General features: G+C 50.1%; 1 protein-coding gene across 23 annotated transcripts in view; it reads right to left on the bottom strand.

Moving 5' to 3' along the window:
• Shank2 (SH3 and multiple ankyrin repeat domains 2) overlaps positions 1–21,221 on the bottom strand; it is a 441,204-nt gene that overhangs the window by 170,421 nt on the left and 249,562 nt on the right. The window contains exon 1 of one of the 23 annotated variants that reach the window (XM_076914294.1): positions 4,671–4,812. The exons of the other annotated variants lie outside the window; for them this stretch is intronic. Within the exon in view, the coding sequence (XP_076770409.1) occupies positions 4,671–4,737 (67 nt within the window). The 5' untranslated portion in view covers positions 4,738–4,812. Of the gene's footprint in view, positions 1–4,670; positions 4,813–21,221 lie in introns of those variants that run through there. 23 annotated transcript variants of the gene reach the window in all.

The raw sequence follows: 21,221 nt of genomic DNA, 5'->3' as shown, positions 1-21,221 counted from the left end.
GTCTGCTCATTCCCTCCTCCCTGGACCAGCTCTGCGTCTCAGCATCTGGCTATGAACCCAGCAACAAGCAGAGGAGAAATGCCTTCTTGAAGAACCTCACATTCTGGGTTAGGGGAACAGGTCAATCAGCACAGTGCTTGATGTGCGAGCATGAGGACCTGAGTTTGATCCCCAGAGCCCACCTTAAAAAATGTGAGGCATAGTGGTGCACCCTTTAACCCCCTCAGCAGTGACACTTGCTCTAGAACTTTCCAACCACATGTATATATAATTAAATATAATAAAAGTAAAACTTAAAGATTTCTTTAAAAAGTCAAGGTGGACAACACCTGAGGACTGACTCCAGAGGTTGAGCTCTGGCATGCACACACATACACACACTCTCATGTATGCATGCACACACACGAAAACACATATACACACTCTCATGTATGCATGCATGCATGCACACAAACACACATACACACTTTCATGTATGCATGTATGCACACACACAAACACACATACACACAGAACCTTTGATTCCCTCAAGGTAGGCATGGGTGTAGGGGCCCAGCAGGGTCCCAGGACTTGCATCAATAGGGACCAAACACTCAGGCATTGTGCCAGAGCCAAGTCCAACATCTAAAACCAGAGGCAGAGGAAGAAGGTTGCCAGCACAAGCTGCTTTCCCCTCCCAAATAAACACAAACCCCTTCAGAGAGGTGGCCCCCCTAGCAAAGTGGTTTTCTTCTCAGTTCTCCTGGGAATCTGCTAGCGACTGAAAACCTTTTATGAAACATGAGCTGAATACTGACTTAAGGGACTGCCAGTCAGCTGTCACTTTACAAAGTGGTATTTTTTAACCGGGTGTAGCTGTGTTCTTTGCCCCAATCAAAGACCCCCGAGACATCAGGGCTCATGCATAGACCAGAGGGCCCACAGAATACCAGCTCCAGGTACCAAACCAGGGAGGGAGGGGAGGAGGGAGGATCGTGATGACTCAGTGAACGGCCGGCCCTCTCTCAGGCTAGTGTCCAGGTTCTCCTGGACGCTTAGTACACTCACATGTTGGAGAGCCCATGGGGAACTGGACTGTCAGCTACCTCATGGTGGGCATGTGCTGTGGTCTCCTAATATGTGCTGGAAGCATCACTCTGTGGGTGTGTTGAGGCCATGAGAGATGGGAGAAGGGGAGATCCTCAGCTCCTGGGGATTCTGCCCTCAGACTGATGAAGGTGGCTGCAAGGGACCCCAGGCTAACTCTGCTGAGGTCGTTAGGAGTGAGTTCTAAGTTGGCACCTGCTTCCTATCTGGGTGTCTTAGCTTATGTCGCTTTTCCTCGCTATAACGACACAGAGAATACTCGCACACTCTGGAAGGGAGGCTCCAGAAGGAGGACAGGGAGGGAGGGCTGGGAAGAAATACCATGACAGGGATCTGCTGAAAGTCATCACCTGGCCTCAGTTACCACATGTCACACACACTGTCCTAGTGTAGAATACATAAGATGCTTCTCTGCCTCAAGCTTGACTAGACCAAGCCAACTGCCAAGGACACCCAACCTAGCCACCAAAGTTCTAGAATCCAGCCCTTAACTGATGCTCTACAGAGCTTCCCACTCACAGAATCAGAGGTCCCACCCCACACTGTGCCCTTCTTCCTGTGTACATCCTATATTGTAGTATTCTGCAACCACTTTCATGTGTGGCTTAGAATCTAAGAACTAATGCTCCCTCCTCTCCCAGGAGTAGCTCCGGCCCTGGCCAATAAAATGGAGCAGGTTCTGCTGGGTGGGGCTTCCCTTCATCCCACTACACCTCCTAGGTCCTAGTAGTTTTTGGTACTTCCCCTTCACTGGCTACAGGGCGGGTAGGTTTGGCAGCCACGTCAACACCCTGGGCATGCTGAGGACAAGTAGGACACAGAAAGTCAGAATCCCAAGTGGCTTCACAGGTCTCCATGTTCTAGACTCCATGCCTACCCACATGTGACCCCTGACCTCCTGTTGAGGAAACCATGAAGCCCCCGTGACTTCCAGGTATGACTCCAAGGTCACACTTCTCTCAGTCACAGGCACTCCCGCCTGCATGGCCACGCCCTGCTTTTTCAGCCACCAACACCCAGAAAGAGAGTCATGTTTTCATTGTAAAATTCCAATGAGGAAACTGAGGCACAGAAATAACCTTGTGACCTGCAATGGGGGAATCACCGAGCTCCCTAGGGCATGCTGCTGAACTCACACAGCTGTCTCAACCTTGTTCTGTCAGGAGGCAGCTGGGCAGGACTCAAGTGCCTCCTGAATAGCAGACCTGAGATCCAAACCCAGGTCAACCTGACTGTATGCGTCAAGGTCAACCCAAGGCACCGAGAGCATCTGTAAAGAATAAATCTGAACAGTGAGCTGTTCCCCTTAAGTGACACTCCCACAATGCTGCTTGAGATTTACTAGGAGTGCGGGAAGAGGTGAGCACCCTCGGCTTGGGGGAGAGGAGTCCACAACAACCCTCAGTTTCTTCACTTTGGAAGTGCTGGACTCATCTAAGGGCACATAGCTTCTTCACCTCTGTCTCCCTTTGTCCTTCTGAGCTCAGCTGATAACTCATGACCGCCGGGTGCTCCCAGTGGTGACTATCAGCGTCTCTCTTACCCACCTCTGCCCTCTTTGCTGTTCTATGGCCAAGGGGAACTAAGGACACTGGGGGGGGGTATAGTAATGTTTTCTGGGGACAATGCCCAGTGACCACCCTCTCAAATTGTTTGAACAAATGAATAGAGCTGTTGGCTATCAGTGAGGTGGTTTCTGTTCTGTAGTAATTAGAATGTTTGAAAAAAAGAAAAAGAAAAAGAAAAAAAAATCAGCCCAAGAGACTCTGCAAGCCTGCACAATCCACAGACCCAAACCAGCACTTTGAATGGAAATTACAGTAAGTGGACGAACTGGCTCTGATTTGCACGTGGCTCATTAGCTTGGCTGGGAGTGCCTTGCCAAGAGAAGAGGCCAGGGGAACTGGTGCCTCAAGCTCCAGCAGCCTGTGGCTTCACTGACAATGGAGGGGAGGGACAGTCCCACAAGAACAGGTAGACAAGACTTCCTGTCCCAGGGTCAATCTACCGGTTGCCCTCAAGGCAGCAGCAGAGGCTTCCGTGCTCTGCTGTGCCAAGTCATGTGGACTGGGTGGGCCCCATTTTGTGTGCCTGAGCATGCAGCCTCTATATATCTGATGCCTCCACTTCTAACATCTGGTCTTGGGGGGGGGGTCCTACTTCACAACTGGCCTCCACCCCCAGGGAATCAGAATTTCTCAAATAAAACAGCTGCTAATTAGCACTGCCCTTAGTGGAGCAGCCTGGTGAGCAAGCCCTCCCTGACCCCTTCCAGAAGGCAGAGTCAATCACTCTAGAGAAGGCTCCTGGAGGTGAAGTCCAAGGCTCACCGGTTGGAGGAGTATAGCCTGGATTTAAATTTGGGATCCGGACTGGAGGCGGGAGGATCCTTTTAGCTTTTTAATCTTTTTTAAGGACACCAGCAGCTGAGGCTTGGGAACTAGGGCACAGAGAAAAGAGACCTGTTGAACAGGAGGAAGCTGCTGCCTCCTGTGGGAGGGAGCCAGGACTCTGCAGACTGGAGCCTCAGAGGCATCCACACCTTGGCTAACCAGAGCTCAGGACCACAGGGTATCAGAGCACACCCCTTATCAGGGTGGCTCTGAGTGAGGGCTGGACAGTCCAAATGGAAACAGAAAGCATAGATTCACCCTGGCCATGACCTTTACAGACAAACGTCTGACCCCTGAGCTCTCATTCCCTGCCAGCCACTAACACTGCAGCCCCTGTCCAGAAGCACAAACTCCACAGGTGACAAACAGAACACAGGGCTGCCATGCAGTGAGAACTAGTCCCCTCCCCCACCCTGTCACTAGAATCTTGGCAACTCACATTTATCTTTGCAGACCTCAAAGTGACATCCAGGGGTGGGGTGAGATACCTCTCGCTCACTATGTCCCTAAGCTAGCCTGATCCCTGGCAAGGCAGCAGCTCCTGTTAGCTTCTGTTTCTTTCTTTCTTTTTCTTTCTTTCTATTGCCACACCACCAGAGAGGCAGGGAGTCTGCGTGATTAAAGAACAATAACAGAAGCCAAGCTGGCCATGCTTTCTCTGAAGAAGGGTAGCCTGCATTGAGGGGAGCAAGCATCCCTGTCCCAGTTTGAAGGACTTTCCATGCACTTTGCAGGGATCCTGAAACACTGATGCCTCAGTCCACCCCTCACCATACAGTCAACCCCCTCGACACAGAATTTCACTAGGAACAGATGTTTGAGTTGGACTCAGAAACCCACCAGTGCTCAGAGAGCCACTCAAAAATACAAATAGGACCGTGGGGGTTCTCTGCCACAGAGATGCCTGCATCCTGGTGTGATCTGTCAGCTACCTTTGATTTCCTCTAAGTCAGAAGTAGGAGAAAGCCATGATGGAAACAATAGCCTGGAGGAACCCAGGCACCAGAAGCAGTGCATTCTAAGACGCACAAAGTATAGACTGAGCAGCCTGCTGCCTACACGAGCATGCCACCATAATCACCGAGCGCGCCAGCAGCACCAGAGTTCCGGGACTACTGTCTCCGCTGCTCCAGCAGAGAACAAAGACTCACATCGGCCAACCCCAAGCAGGCTGGGGAGGTAGCACCATACCTCCAAAATGAACTCTCTTCTTGAACCGGGAGCTCTCAGCCATCGTTCCTAACCTGGGTATGACCATCTCACTCAGACCGGTCCCTTGCCTCTTCCTCCTCTGGGTCCATGTGGAGACTGGGTCCTCGGGGCTGGCCTCACTTACTATATTCTCTGTTAATCCAACAAGGAGTTAAAAAAAAAAAAGTTGCAGTCTTCTATGGTCAGAATTTAAGGAGAAGAAAAAAAAAAAAAAAAAAAAAAAAAAGAAGAGATCACAGGACTAAGAAAGACAACCCCAGAGAGTTTAATCCACGAGGAGGTTCACGAATTTGACTTTTGAAGGCGGAAAATCAGGATCGGCTGAAAATTCGGTTCTTTGACACAAGTTGTAGCTGCAGACTGGAGCTGCATCCTTCCACTTCCTCACTGTACCGGGGACTTTTTTTTCCTAGTGCCGGTTTCCATGGCAACGCATCAGTCACTAGTCTAAATAAGTACGGGTGAAGGACGCCTGAAAAACCAGTGCAATTACGCACGCCATTAGCAGGGAGAGGAAAATGATTCAACCACTATTAGCAGGGGCCAGAGGTGTCACTTGTAGGCAGTGACCGTCCTTGTCCTGAGTAATTGCTTTCTCATTTTGGAACAGGGCATTTTCTCTGCCTGGGCAGTTTTCCTGCTTTCTGTGTAGTGGACAGCAAGGTAGCCCCATCACCTCACGGAACTGATGCCAAAGAGGAGGCCTGGGTCTCAGGGACAGTGTACCCTTCCAGGTGCTTGGAACTTCTGGTGCTGCATGGGAAGCAGATCTGGGGCACATTCAGACATGCTGCAACTTCAGCCTGAAGGATCCTGGTGGGCGAACACCAGGTTGAAGCTCAGAGGCAGAGCTGGGAGCTGGGGCTCAAGGTGTGGGGTGAGCCAATCACCTTCTGAGTGCTTTCCTATGGTGCCTTCTCTCTCCATCCCCAAGGACTGAAGTCACATAAGAGGACAGGGAATCTTCTTCTGTTTGCCATCTGTCATTTTTTCTTTTAACTTAATTAATTAAAAAATCTTAAGCTGCTTATTCTTGGAGATAGAAAATCTAGCTATGTAGCCCAGGCTGGCCCCACTAAGAATCCTCTTGAGTGCTTGAATGTCAGCTATGTGCCACCACACCTGGCTTCCCTCTTTAAAAAAAAAAAAAAAAAAAAAAAAAAAAAGCTGTAGAGGAGCTTGATGTGTGGCTTTAGACAAGAGCCCTCTCCTTTCTGAGCTGCAGATGAGTTAGGAAAGGGTAGGAAAGGAATGCTCATCAAATGTCCTTCTGCCCCCGGAGAGGCTGAGTGGGTGGGAAAGGTCATGTCCCAGTCTCCAGCTGTATGACCTTGGGCACATCTCTAACTGTCTTGACTTGTTTGATGGACAAACACTGAATTATCCATAAGAGGGATACTATAGGCATTAGATGTATAAAGCATGTTAAAGGGCACCAGAGATGCTGTAGGTCTCGGGGAAAGACTACCTTTCGTATTACCTATGTCCTCAATGCCTTGTGCAGAGGTCTTACAGCTACTCCCGACTTGCCAGATTCAGATGGCCTGTGGGGACTTTGTATAGTTGGTGACAGAATTTACTTCTTGTTTACCTAGCATGCAAGACTAGATGCTCTATAAAGGGCAAAGATGAGAAAACCAAGCCCAAAGGAGTTAGGTGAATGGCCCAGTCACCCAGCCAGTTAAGGCTGAACTCAGGACTAGAATCCTGGTCTCCTGGTCTGCTCCAGGGGATGCTGGGGACAGTGAGATGACGCTGGTTGTTGTGGCTTTAAAAGGCAGTGGGTTCCCTCCTACTTGGGAGGCCTGGCTTATCTCAAGCCATCCCTTAATCCTATCCCCTGCAGTTTAATAGTGGATGCAGGCCCCCTCCCACAGACTTTTTGCTTCTCTGTACCCCTTTCTTCCCCACCATGCCCCTGGTGGTCTGACATGATCTGTGGGCAAATTGGAAGGTCATAAAAATAGCCTGTGCCTGGCACGCGAGGGACCCAGGGGGCTGCTGCCGCCGCAGCTCACCGAGAATCCAGTGGGAGGCAGAAGCCGAAGAGACAGGGGTAAAAATAGCCAGGGTTTCCACGGAAGCTCTGCCTTCCCTCTCCAGGCCCGCCCCACACAGCGGGCACATGTGATCCTCGAAATCTTTGGAGCATACATCTTAAAGCTTGTGTCCTTGGATACGCCCTTTCTCATCAAAGAGGTGAGGGGCTCAGTAGTGTACAGGGTAGAGCCTCTACCTTCCTCGATGTCTTTATGTCTGAGGAGTGAGGTTAGTCAGGAGGCCAGAAGTAGTGGTTGAGGAGTGCCAAAGATGACAGGCTGCTGCCTGGTCCCTGTCTGGTGTCCGTGGACAAGTGTCTCTAGGACTCAGTTTACCCATCTACCAGTAATGGGTAGGTAAGTGTGAATCCTGCTGCAGGGCCAGTGGACCAAGAGTATCAGTGCCAGCTCCACGTGGCAGGAACCACAGCACACAAGGTCTCTGCTGCAGCCTTGGTGACACCTGTAAACACCCACCTAGAGTACTAACAGGCTGTATAAACTATAGGGTACTGGGCAAAGTGCTACTATCATTGCTAGTATAGGACGGTATTCTAGCTTCCTTTGTGTTGCTGTGGCAAAACACCCTGACCAAAAGCAAATTAGGAGAGGAAAGTATTTCCTCAGCTTATACTTCGAGGTCACAGGCCATCACTGAGGGGGGTCAAGGTGAAAACTCGAGCAAATGATCACATCCACAGTCAAGAGCAGAGAGATATGCATAGCCTTGCCTGTGCATAGCTTGATTCTTTCATGTGTATACAGTTCAGGACTCCTTCCTAAGGAATGGAGCTACCCGAAGTGGGCTAGGTTAATTAGTCAAGACAATCTCCCAGAGAGATGCCCAGAGACTAGTCTGATCTAGACAATTCCTCAAGTGAGTCTTTCCTCTTAAGTTATAGGTTGTGGCAAGTTGACAAAAACTAACCGGCTCAGGCTGTTTATCACAAAGATGGACATGTCCCAGGGGTGTCTGTCTGTCTGTCTGTCTTTATATATGTCTGTCTTTCCTTCACACTCAGACAGACACACATCTAGGAACAGCAAAGAGCTAGCCTGATGTTCTATAGACAGGGCCACATATATTTGAACTCCTGCTCTGAGGTTGGCTGCTTACAGGACCTGAGGGTGATTATTGGAGTTGTTGGCCCCCAGGACTCCCCCATCAGCAACAAAGCAGAGATGAGGAAAAGGCTACTTCCCAGAGTTCAGGAGGACAACCAGCTAGGGTGTGTGAAAGGCACAATGAAATTGCTAAGCTGGGCAAGGCACATGCATGCTGGGAACAGAACAGCTGAACTCCACCCATCCATCACGCCTACAATATAGGCGGACACAGAGAGCTCCTGAGGAGGGTGGCTGCCGAAGGTATGAGCAGTTGGTGTCTCTAATGCTCAGACACAGATAGGACAGAATGTACCAATAAGTGTGCGGATGGATGGACTCTCTCTCTCGTTCTCTCTTTCTTTCCATCCCTCCCTCATCCCTCTCTCCTTCTCCCTCTTCCCCTCCCTCTCTTTCAAGCAAAGTGCATAAATAGCTGCGCACTCTCACAAATGCCAAGATACACACACACACACACACACACACACATGAATGCGTGTATAGACACTCCCATGTACACACTCAGGCAATATGCATACACACAGTCTTACAAATGCAAAGATGTGCACTCCCACATGAACTTACGCGCGCACACGCGCGCGCGCGCGCGCACACACACACACACACACACACACACACACACACACACGTTCCCAGTCAGGGAGGGGTGAGAGGGTATGATTTAGAACTTCTTTGGAGACAAGTCCTAGACTTGCTGTTTTCCTCTCCCAGCCCTGGGGGCTGGGCCCTGTCCTTACATCTCTATCAACCCAGCCAAGGCTTCAGCTCATCTGGGTCCTCCCTGTTCCTTATTCACAGTCCTAGTCACCTGGGTCGCTTTCCATGGTGAAGATGTTCCCTAATTCACCCCATTCTTGCTTCCTCACAGCCTGGTAGCTCATCTCACATTCTATTTCTTGTGAAGTGCACACACAGTGTGAATGTGTGTGTGGTGTACTGTAGGGTTTAGACAGCTAGGTGGCAGTGTGCATGCTATGGCCTCTCTGACTAACCAGCAGGGGATGACCCCTGGCTGGTACCCAGCATATGGGGGGGGGGAGTTTGGGGGGGGTTAGGAGGCTGTTATTATCTCAGCCTTGTGGACAATAACAGCTAGGCCACTTTGTGTCCCTCAACAACTTAGGGGCAGCAGAACTCACGCTGACTAAGGAGTCAGTGCTGCCACCTGTCTGCACTGGGTCTAGAACCAGTTAAACAACAAAGGTGAGTACCAAGGAGGTAAGTGGCAAGCTTGTGTCCACACCATGAAGCAGAGGGGGTGTGAGAGATGATGAGGTAAGAGAGAATGTCCCAAGTCTCTGAGATCAGAAGGCAAATGCCTAGCAAGACTTCACTACAGGACTGGTAGGAGGCTCAGTCAGTAAAGCCCTTGCCACACACGCATAGGGATAGGAGTTTGATCCCTAGAACAGAGCCCAGATAAAACAGCCAGGCATGGTGGCTCACGCTGGGTATGTAGAAACAGGAGGATTCCTGGTGCTTGCTGGGCAAACAACCCAGACTACTTGGAATGTTCCAGGTCAATAAGAGACACTGTCTCAAGAAAGAAATGGAAAAGTGGATAGCACCAGAGGAACATTTGAGTATGAATTTAGCTTCTACGTGCATGTGCATATACTTTCATACACACACAACCCTACACACACATATACACACACAAACCTATACACCACACACACCTACACACACACCCATACACACCTACACCTACACAAACCTACACACACCTATGAACTACATACACCCACACACCTACACACACACACCTATACACCTATATACACACATACACAACACTTAAACACCTACAAACATACCTATACACCTACACACCTATACATATACCTACATACACATCTATACCCCTACATACTCATACACACACCTTAAAACACACAAACCTATACACCTACACACCATACACAAACACATACATATCCCTATACACCTACACACACACACACAAACACACACACACACTTCAATACAGAAGTATAGAAACAGCTACAAGGCTATGCGCCATCCCTCACACATAGAAGAGGCTAAGAGCCAAGTATGATGGCTCATGTCTGTCATCCCAGCACTGCGAAAGCAGAGGCCTGGGTTCAAGAGTTCAAGACCAGCTTTGGTTACCTACCAAGTTCAAGGTTAACTCAGGTTATATGAACTTCTTCTGGAATACAGTAAGTAATACCACATCTCTCCTAGTTCAGCAGAGCTCGCTCTGAAACCTATTGTGTATGTGTTTCCTTGTGCATATTTATATGGTTAGGCAACTGTAACAGGCAAAGATACGTCAGGCAGCGAGTACTAGCTGGGGCGACTTCCTCTGCTGTGTGAAAGCTGCATGAGTAAATGCTTCCCTATGACATTCATAAATGCCACTAACACCCCATGCTAGCAACTTCAACCTATCAGCAGTGGTGGTGTGTCACACTTCCATGAGTCAGCTGGAAACACTTGGGGACTCCTAAACGCTGAGTGTGGCAGCCAGATTCACCGACTCACCTGGGAGATCAGGGTTGGAACCATACAGATTCAGGGCTAGCCAGAGACACAGCTCTCGGGACAATCGGCCTGTGTCACATAGAAACTGCCAAGCCCAGGGGCCCATGAAGCTCATTTTGGAACAGCTATAACAGTGAGCATTGTTCACACCTGTCACACACCACCAGAGGTGTCTTCTTAAGAAGATACGACAGCAAAATAATTAACATGCAGCTGTCCTCACATCTGCAGGGACCCAGGACTCTGAAATGTATAGATGGCATAGTATTGGCACAATCCTCCTGCCTCAGTCTCCTGAGTGCTAAGATTACAGGTGTGTACTACTGAGCCCAGCTAAAAGAAAATTCTTCACTCTTGATTGGCTGAGCCCATCAATGTAGAAATTGGGGTTCCAGGTTGGTGGTGGCTGGAGATATGGCAAGAGGTCATGACAAAAGCCATGTTGGATCTGCTTTTTTCCCCTCTGTCCTTGTGGGTCACCAATGAGCAAGGGAGGACACAGCATATGTAGGGAGTAAGGAGTCATGAGGAGAGTACTGGAGAGAACAGTGCCCCTTCTCCTCATAGGATAGTCCTTGGTTCAGTGACAACTCCCGAGTGGCCATATACGCCTGTGGTGTGTGCCATCACTCACAGGTGACAGTACCTGGAATTGTGAGTCAAAATTACTTAAGTTGTTTGTGCCCGACAGCCAGAGAAGTAACACACTGTCCAGGAGTCCCGACCCATAGCTACCACTGTGCCTTTGTGGGAGAGAGGCCACCCCTTCCTGCCCTGCCTCCCATGTTGGGAACAGGCAAGGTCAGTGACCATGTCCAAATATGTTAGTGGCTCAGGTTGTCACTGAGGTCCCAAGGTCCCGTGATAGGCAGATGGTAACACAAACTCCACCTTTCTGGTGTGTGAGGGCTGAGTGCTGTTCTAGGTCCCATGTGCACGCATGTGCATGCACTGAAGGACATTAAGGCCAAGGAAGTAGAGGGGCTTTTTGACTGTTGCAGGCTGGCATTTCCCATGCATATTCACGGGCTCACCAGAAGCCTTTCTCCTGTTTACTGCCCCCGTGCTATGAATGCGCTAAATGAGGGTTAACGGACTAAGCAGCCTATGGCAGGGCAGGGGCAGGCAGGTATGCGGGTCTGCATCTCCCTTACTCTGTTTATGATCTCCATGGAGACAGAGCAGAGCTTTGGGAAACAACAGGCTTTAAAGGAGCCTTGTCAATGCCCAGTCCCTGAATCTGTTTACAGAGGATAGGGCAGGGTCTTGTCTCTCCATTACAAGCAGGATCCTTTCAGGAGCCTGTGACCTTCATTTGGGGTGAGTGGGACATATCGTGCTCTGATCTGTTACAAATCACAGAATACCGCTGTCAATCAACTCAGCAGACAACTCAGAAGCATCTTCAGCCAATGGCAGGACCCCAAAGACCCCAGACAAGAGCCCAGCATACACAGGATAGAACTCATGCCTAATCAGAAAAAACACATGGTGACAACCCCAGGATAACAACACACTGTCCATCCACAGCCATGGGCGGGGCCTCTCTGGACAGAAGCACTAGGATGGGGCCCTGCTCTGCATTTGCAAAACACAAGTCCTCAGTTCTCACTACACATGCTGGCTGCATGTGCTGCTCATGAAGAGGCACCTGTCTCCAGAGACAAGGGTCAAGGGGCTCTGGGTAGAAAGACGCTGGTAAGAAGCCCTGCACTCTCGGTAGGATGAGAAGCCCTAACTACACCCCTTGGGTCATAGGCAACCAAAGATGGGCCTTAAATGTATCATTTAGAAAAAGAAGCCAGGCATAAAGGCCATACAGTGATGGACTCACTGTGACCCCTGCAGGACACACACAGCCTTGGAGACAGAAAGCAGATGAGTGGCAACCAGAAGACTGGGCAGAGGCAAGGGCGGGACCGATGACATGGACTTCCTTCTGATATGCCAAGAGGTTCTGAAACTAGGCAGTGCTGAAGGCGGTGACTGGGTGTGCAGGATGCCACTCCCTCATGCACGTCAACAGGCTAATCCTGCTGCTATCTGAATTATATCTCAGAACAGCAAAGCAGAGCTAGCAGACACCTGGGCCAGGAGGCCTAGGCTCTGAGCCTGCTCGTCCCGCACGGCTACAAGAACCCAGCTGAGCGGTGTTCTCTACATTTTGGTTTCCTTGTACCAACAGGTGCCCAACCAAGATTGGCCTGGACAGCTGATGCCCACAGAGGTTCCTGAGAGAAAGAATAAGTTCATGTTAGCTATCATTTGATGGGATCCCTAGATGGGGGTAGAACGGGCCCCCAAATCTCTATACACACAATGGAACAGTATGCATTCATTCAGGAAACACTATACCCCAAAGGCCTTTGCTGCCATACCTTTTGTCCCCATGTGTGTGCCTTTTCAGTGATGTGTCCTGACATGGTGACCTCTGTCCCTACAGATATAACAGACATGGGTCTCGTGTAGCCCTTCTCCCCATAAGGCTGTCCCCTTGCCAGCCTTTAAACTCACTGCTCTTACTGCCTGGCTATCTGCTCCCCCCACCCCCATATCCACCTGAATCCCCTCACTCCCTTTGGGTCTTTGACTGTGTCATGTATAGGCCCTCCACTCCCCAGAAACAGCGTCACGCTCCCAGCATTGACCGGTGCCCCTAGGTGTCATCTGGCTCCCTGTTGTATTTCTAGGTACAGTAGCTGGCAGCTTCTGCTGAATGAGTGACTCCAGAGCTGTCTGCGTGTCAGACACCACCAAAAGAGAGATGACTAAGCTAGGAGGAGGGCAAGAGGGGGTAGACAGATACACAGAGAAGTTCATCACAACTGAGTGGGTTCATCTGTGATGGGAGTTGTGAGACTCTCCAGGAGTTCTGGGAACAGGGAGCATAAGAGCTTTGCTGGAAGCATGAGATGCGGGCTAACATAGTGGGGTCTTGTAGGATGAGTAGGAGTTTAGCAGGTGGAGAAGAAAGGCCCAAAGATGGAATCGTCCCTACAGTGGCAATACACACTAATAATTAGTGTGAGGTGTTCCGTCCCTTTCTACCATCATCAATAGTTTTATTGGTACAGGAAAGCCCCATTCGCTGGTGTGTCCTCTGCTCAGAGGAAGCAGCTGTGAGGGCATATGGCTACAAAGGCTGAAGCAGCCATGTTCTGCCCTGTAAGGATGAAGTCTGGGCAGCTCCAGCCTAGGAGACAGGAGAGGCTGGCCAGGAGAACTGGGGCACACAGAGCCCCTCTAAGAGTGTTAAAACAGAAGAATATGGAGCATGTGGGAGAGAGGTAAGGAGAAAGAACTAGATAGGTTTAGGGCTCAGCCGCCACATGGAGTATGTACATGTACTTGTGTGTGTGTGTGTGTGTGTGTGTGTGTGCGCGCGCGCGCACGCGCGTGCGCGTGCACGTGTTCAGAGAGAGCTGGAAGTGGAACAAGTACCTTAAGTCCTACTCTTGGGGGAGAATGGCTCTCCTAATTCTTCAGCCCTGAAGGTAACTCAGTACTGGACCCAGCATGGTAGTGTGCATCACAGGCTGGGGACCTCATGGTAGGGCTCAGTTCAGGAGCAGGCAGAATAAAGGAGATATGCCAGTACCAGTTGGATTAGCTGGTGGGGGTGGGGGATGGGGCGTGGGGATGGGGAATGGGAGGGAAGGATACTGAGATCGAGGGAGATCCAGGGAGATCGAGGGCTGAAGTCCTTGCTGCCCTGGCTGTTATGAGGCACCTACCAGCATAGCTGCCACGTGAGAAGGGGCAGCCTTGGAACCTGATACTTCCAAGCAGTTGTCAGAAACATCTAATCCTTACATTACAAGAGAAGCCAAAGAATGCTGCTGGAGAGGCCCAGGGAACAGGAGGGGCAGTCTGGAGCTACTTGCCCAGCCCAGCATGGGGTGAAACACAGATGGGCTTCACCCACCTGGCACTAAGCAGGCCTTCTACTGTGTCCTTGCTGAGGTGGGTGGACTGGGAATGACAGGCATGGTCTTTCTCTGCCTGTCACTTCCCTCCTGCCTGCAGAGGATGCTCTAGCCAGGACTTAGACAGAGGAATGATGGCCTACAGTTGGGACCCAGGAGATGTGCCGAGGCCCTCCCTAGTCCCAAGGGGAAGGAAGAACTCTGTAAGAACTGAGATTCGGCTGTGTGCTGGTGGTGGGTGTATTTTGAGCATCACAGGGAATGGGGTAGGGGGTAGGGCAGTCTGTGTTGCCCTGGAGATGGCTGCAGGCCATGGCACATCTGTGCTCAGCTAGAGGCTGGGGAGATGGCGCAGTCAGTAATATGCTTGGCTTGTAAGCTTGAGAACCCAAGTGTGGTGCTCAGAACCCACGTTAAAATGCCAGTTGTGGTGGCATGTGCTTATTGTCCTAGTGGCACGGAAACAGAAACAAGAGAATCCTGAGGCTTACCAGTCAGTTTAGCCTAACAGGTGAGCCCCAGGCCAGGGAGACACCTTGGTGGATGGCATTCCTGAAGATGACACCCAAGGCTCAACTCTGGTCTCCATGGGCTCATGTGCATACACATGGTGGCTGCGGAGGCGGGAAGCCCATGAGATGACTAGCTCTGCCTTCTCAATGCTCTGGATCAGTGCATTGAGCCTCTGGGTGACAGCACCGCCAGGCCGAAGGCGAAGATGCTCGCATCCTATGGTTGGAAGAGAGGTCCGAAGCCCCATCTGGGCCACAGAGCAACATCCGAGCCACAGGAAGGGATGTAGCAGGACCAAATAGACACAGACATGGCTGGCTATGTGGGGACCTTGGGTGAGGAGAGCAGAGTGCTACCTTGGTGCTTCCTCCAGGAAGGGGACATGCAGTCCCACACAGAAGCTCCAGAGTTAGTATTTGCTTTAATTCATTTTGGTCAGTCTAGATCCAGAAACTCCTTCAGTTTCAGCATAGCCATGGAACCGCAGAGAATGCCTGCCTCTGGACTCCAGTCTTCTGCAGAGGTGATTCACCTGTCCCTCCTGGAGCCAGGACTCCAGCTAATTAATGGCTGTCACCTTGCCAAAGCTACACCCTCGATAGAGGGAGAAACTGGGGGATAACAAAAGCGCACGATGCTGTCTTAAGGCTTCCATCCACGTCCAGGGTCGTGCAGATGCTGGGGGCTGGAAGCCTGTTCCTTGCTTGTCACCAGGAAGGGCCCCTAAGATTCTGCAATGAGGACAAGGGTGCTAAAGGCCTGGGAGGAACATAGCAAAGGTCACTGGAGTCCCTCAGAGAAACAGAAAGGTGCTGTGTGACCAGGCAGACCACGAAGGTGGTGCAGTGGGACTCAGCTATCTAATTCTGAGCTGGGTTTTTCCAGGCAAGAGGAACTTGGTGTCAGATACAACCTCAGTGTGTTAGGGACACTGGATAAATAAGAATTCATCAAATGTCCCAAGCACAGCCATGCGTTGTCACTTCAGAGCAGCTCTCATTCAGGGAAGGGACCCTGGGCTCAGGTCGCAAACCTGTACTTGGTGGGAAAGAGGAAGAGGGACAGAGTGGCAGCTCAATCCTCCGCTGGTGGAGACTCTGGGCAATCACATGCTCACTAGACTGGAGTCTCCATGGTGGCAAGACTTGTGACTGATTCTCTCTGTTTTCTGAATCTAGAACGGTGCCTGGCACACTGTTGGTACTCAATACATGCTGAGTGGAGGGAATACAGCACAGGCACCCCTGAATCACAGATCACACTCCTGTAAATAACACTAAATACCTTGCACCAGGTTCTCGTGATAACCCAAAGGAAGGCCCCAGGGACTCGTGCAGTAGCTGCTCACTGAACCCCTGCTTAGTCTCCTTCATCCTGCGGTGCCATAGCAGATTTCAACCTCATGAAAGGATTTCCCACTTTGCCTCAAGTCCATGAAGCCTAGTGTTCCTTTCTATGTCTCCTTCATTCTGCTGTAAACAAAAGTGCGGCTGCCCCATCCCCTATGGCAATGGCGTCAGAGAAGCAGGGATGGAAGCATCCCTCCCCTCCTCCTCGCCCCCACCCTCAGTTGATAGGCTCCAGTGAGCAGCATCGGCCCTGGTTTATTTTTAATCACACGATTACCCTGGGTCTTTGTCACTGAAACAGTTTAATTGGGAGCTGCATCCTCCTACGGCAGGGTGGTGGGGGCAAACTGCAGCCAGCATACCCAGCAGCAGAGAGCCAAGGAACAGGGCCTTGGGCTGGCCCCTTCCGGAGAGAGTTCTGGTATCCAAAGCCAGCCTCGTCTCCAGAGGAAGATAGGGGAATGCTAAGGCACCCTGGAAAGCTGTCCCCTAAGGAGCTTCAGGTGTAGTCAAATTCCATTCACTCATGTAGATCATGAAGAGATGGCAACTGAGACCAATTTGAGGGACATGAAAGGGGAAGGAATGAAAGTACCATCATCTATCCATTCATACATCTATCTATCCATCTATCCATCCATCCATAGACCATAGGTCTATGTATCCATCCAAACATCTACCCATCTATCTATACAATTGTCCATCTATCCATTCACCCACCCACCCATCCATCTGCCCATTTGTCACCATCCATCCATCCATCCATCCATCCACTCATCTACCATCTGCCCATCCATTTATCTAGCCATCTACTATGCATCCATCCTCTTGCCCATTCATCTACCCACCCACCCTCCTTCCATCCAATCAACCCACCCATCCAATCCACCCACCTAGCCATCAGTCTACCCATCTTCCATTAATCCATTCATCCATTCACACATCCATTCTTGTAACCATATACTATCCATCCATCTACCCACTTACCGTCCACCCATCTATCCATATACTATGGATCTATCCATCCATTCACCCACCTACTCATGCATCTATCCATTCATACATCCAGTCCACCCACCCAGCCATGCATGAATCCATCCACCCATTCATACATCTACCTACCCAGCCACATATCCACTCATATACCATCCATCCACCCATTCTTTTACCAATTCTTTCATCCATCTACCTATCCATTTATGCATGCATCCATTCACCTGTCTAAATATCCATCTATCTACTCATCATCCATCCCCTCACTTATCCACCCATCTATCCACTCATACATCTACCCATTCATTTATTCTACAATCCTTTCCTTCATCTATCTATCCATCTGTTTCTTGCACCTTGCTAAGATTGTAGGCTACCATGTCTGGACAGCATTCCCGAGATTGGCACAAAATGAAGGACTCTTTTTTTTTTTTATCTTAGCAGGGCTCCATTTTCTCTGCCTGATCTGGGGAGTCTAACTCCCAATCTTCTACCTGAGAAATGTCATGTAATCTTTGATGAAATTACAGGATCGAGTTCCTGGAATGCCTTTCCATGCAAATGAGGTATCCCCAAAACCTTAAACTCCAGCCAGTGAAACTTCACCTTAAAAGGAACCCCTTTCCACTCCCCAAGGTTCATATGTATAGCCCTTGATTCACTGTGAATAAAGTATATGTGAATACCATCTGAGAGAACTGTTTATTGAATGTCATCTAAAAGAGCACTGTAAACTTCTCTCCACCATTAGGCTGATTCAAGTTCTGAAAGGTGTTACCCACTTCATCTGTCCCATCCCATCCATTTACCCATCTTCCCAGTCCATGCATCCATCCATGCGTCCACCCATGTGTCCATCCATCCATCCACCCACCCCATTCATTCCACATACTCAGTCATCTATCCACTTGTTCCATTTATCTATCCATCCCATCCATCCATATACCCATCTATCCCTCTGTCCCTAGTTGTATGTCCATCTATCCATTCTCTTTCATCCCTCTCTCCACCAATCTCATTCCTCTGTCCATTTCATTATTATCTAATCCATCTATTCATCTTTTTCCATGTATCCACACATCTACCCACCAACTCTTCATTGTGCACCCATCTCCCTAACATTAAGCCTCTCCCTTTCCAGAAGGTGCTGCCTCCCCATTGTTACCATTTGTCCAGATCCTTTCTAAATCCTCCTTCCATGCTGTTGGCTTGTCCCCTGCCAGATTTCTAATGCTTTCTCTGTCTCACCCATCAATGTGACCTCAGCACCCTTGAGTGATCAGAGACTAAGAAAACCGTGTGTGTGTGTGTGTGTGAGTGTGAGTGTGTATGTGTGTGTGTGTGTGTGTGTGTGTGTGTGTGTGTGTGTGTTGGGCCCTACTGCCTACAAATTCTCAGTAAGTGGCCATCATAAGAGTCACCTGGTTGTCCTGAGAGAACACACTGACAAAGACAGAGCAAGGAGCAAGAAAGCAAAGAGGCTCCATCTCATAGATTCCTCCCTTGGCTTCAGGATGTGGGCTTTGGGAGTAGGAACTGCAAACGTTCAGAGGGACAGTGCTAGTGTACATTGTCCTGGGTTCCTCCTTGTCCAGCTGTACCTTGCCAAGTCTCCACTTCCTCATCTGTAAAGCATGAGCAAGGCAACTACCTCAATAGGAAACTGTGCTAGCGGTGGCCATCTGTCCACCGGGCAGCTGCAGGTTCTTACACTCACCCTCACCTTATGCCTGTGTGGCTTCAGCAGAGCCCCAGCAGCCACAGAGGGAAGGTCAAGAACAAACTAAACCCTGGGTTAGACTGTCATGAACAGACAGACTCTTCAGCCTGAAGTCTCAAGGCTCTCTTGCTGTCCCCAAACCCATCTGCAGACAAGGAACAAACTGGACAGAGCTTGTCCATCAACACTGTGGGAGCCCATCACACCCCTGCAAGAGTGTGGTTTCCTAACGTAGAAACACAGGTTGCAGTCTGACTCCTGTGAACCCTCCCTCCTGTGCTCTGCTCCAGGAGCCTGGGGCTCTGACATGGTGTCTTCCATTTTGCAGGACCCTCATGGGGCTGCATGAGGAATACCTCCATGGTTCTGGCCTCTGCCAGTATATTCATGAGTGGACCAATCCTCATCCTCAGATGCTTCCCACAGGGCCATATGTGAGAAAAGTTTTCTCCATAGGCATAAGTGAAGTATTGTAAAGTGAGGTCATTCAGGATTAAGCAGGTTGACCCTAATGACAATAGCAAGTGTCTTCCTAGGAGGGCAAGAGGGGCCCATACACTGAAAGTGAGGTCAGGTGAGCACCGAGGCAGGAGGCTGGGGCATGCAGCCACAGTTTGAGGACACTTGGACCCTCTGGGAGCTAAGAGGCAGAAAGACCCACTCAAGGGGGTGGCTTTTTGCAGCTTTTGGCCCTCAGGATATGGGGTCAATTCCTTTTGTTCAAAATCTATGCCATCAGGACCCTTCCCTCATCCACAGTCATTTGCTTCACCAGTCCCTGGAGACTCCTGTGACATCCAAGGATTAGGGAACAGATCAGTGACAAGAATGCACTTGGAGACTCATAGCTCAGCCTATCCATGAACCCACACTTCTGGCTGCCACACTGTCCAGGAAAGATGCCTACACCAGTTGGGGGCCTCTCCACAGCCAGCCCTCCTGGCTGTATCCCCTGCCCTGTATTCTGGAGAGTGCCACCTTCTCTGGTTAACCCTTTCTCTTCCACAGCATCAGAGACCCAGGCCTCAGCCTTGCCACACTTCCTCCTCCTGTTCTCCCTCTTGTACCTACTCTGAGCTGAGCATTCGTCTCCTTCACTACATGAACTCAAGTCCCATCTTCCGGGCTCTAGAGCAGGGTCCCCAACACACAGCTGACCACAGCCGGACCTGTCCTGAGTCTGGCTTTCTCCATGCAGAAGCTCAACTATTCTCTACCCGTACCATGAAAACCCATCAAGTAACACATTTGCATGCTATTTTAAATCACCTTCCCAAGAGCCTTTTACAGAATTCTAATGTCTACAGATCCATGTCCTTCATCTGTTTTACAGCTGAGCAGAGGGAGGCTCTGTGATGAACTCAAGGTCACACATGGCCCAAGGTCAGCAGTGGGGGGGGGGGGAGGCTCTGATCTTGGAACCCCCGCGCTTTGCTCTCCTGAAGAGTCTGTAGCAGCCCCTGGCTTAGAGCTCTGAATTCACAATGACAAAAACCAGTCTGCATTTATAAGACTCCACTTCAGATACCAGATCAGTGACACGCGGTGACATGTGAGATGGTTCTGCACTGTCCAGCTGCAACTCTCCTCCGTCTATAGTTTCCTGGCTGCAGGAGGCTCCTTGGTGTGAAGTGATCCTTTTCTTTGATTTGTCTGGTTGGCACCTGACTTTCACTGAGGGTCAACAGAGTGCAGACAGCCCCATCCATGCTCCTGGGCAGTAAGTGACAGTAAGAGAAGAGATGGCTGCAGGATGCTTTCAGGATGGCTTATCCTCCTAACTGGCTGCCTGCAGAGCTGATTTCCTGTGAATCCCTCCGTGAAATACAGAACAATCATGTCAACTCAGAACACTAGGCTCCATAGAACACATCTGCGAAGCCTGGGAGTTGTGGCTACGGGCTCAGGCTAAGCCACAAGGGCATGTGCCAAATCCTTTTCAAAGCTTCCTTGAATTAGAAAAGCCAGCAACAAGCAGCCATTCCCTAAGAGTTGGAACATAACCCTAGAACCCAGAAGGAACCCACCCTGTGCCCATGCATGGCTCTCCACGGGTACCTCTTCCCAGAAGCGCTCCATATTTGCATTTGCTCTGCCAACCTCTCATTCTTCTCAATACCTTTCCAGCCTGAGGTGAACCTCAGATACACAGCCCCCATGTACTGCCCACCAGTTGGTTAACCAGCACTATGCCTGGCACAGTAGATGCCAATAGCCATTGGAGGTGGATGTAGAATGGGAGGGGGAGGAGGTAGGACCACTATGCAGATCATGAATGGGAGTAGCCTGGTGTCACCTTACCCAGCCACTCTATCTCTTGGTTAGAAAAACAGAGAATTTGTCTGAGGCTCATACAA

This window comes from Arvicanthis niloticus, chromosome 1 (assembly GCF_011762505.2).
Source record: "Arvicanthis niloticus isolate mArvNil1 chromosome 1, mArvNil1.pat.X, whole genome shotgun sequence".
Taxonomy (NCBI): Eukaryota; Metazoa; Chordata; class Mammalia; order Rodentia; family Muridae; genus Arvicanthis; species Arvicanthis niloticus.
This window is presented reverse-complemented; position numbering and strand designations above follow the sequence as displayed.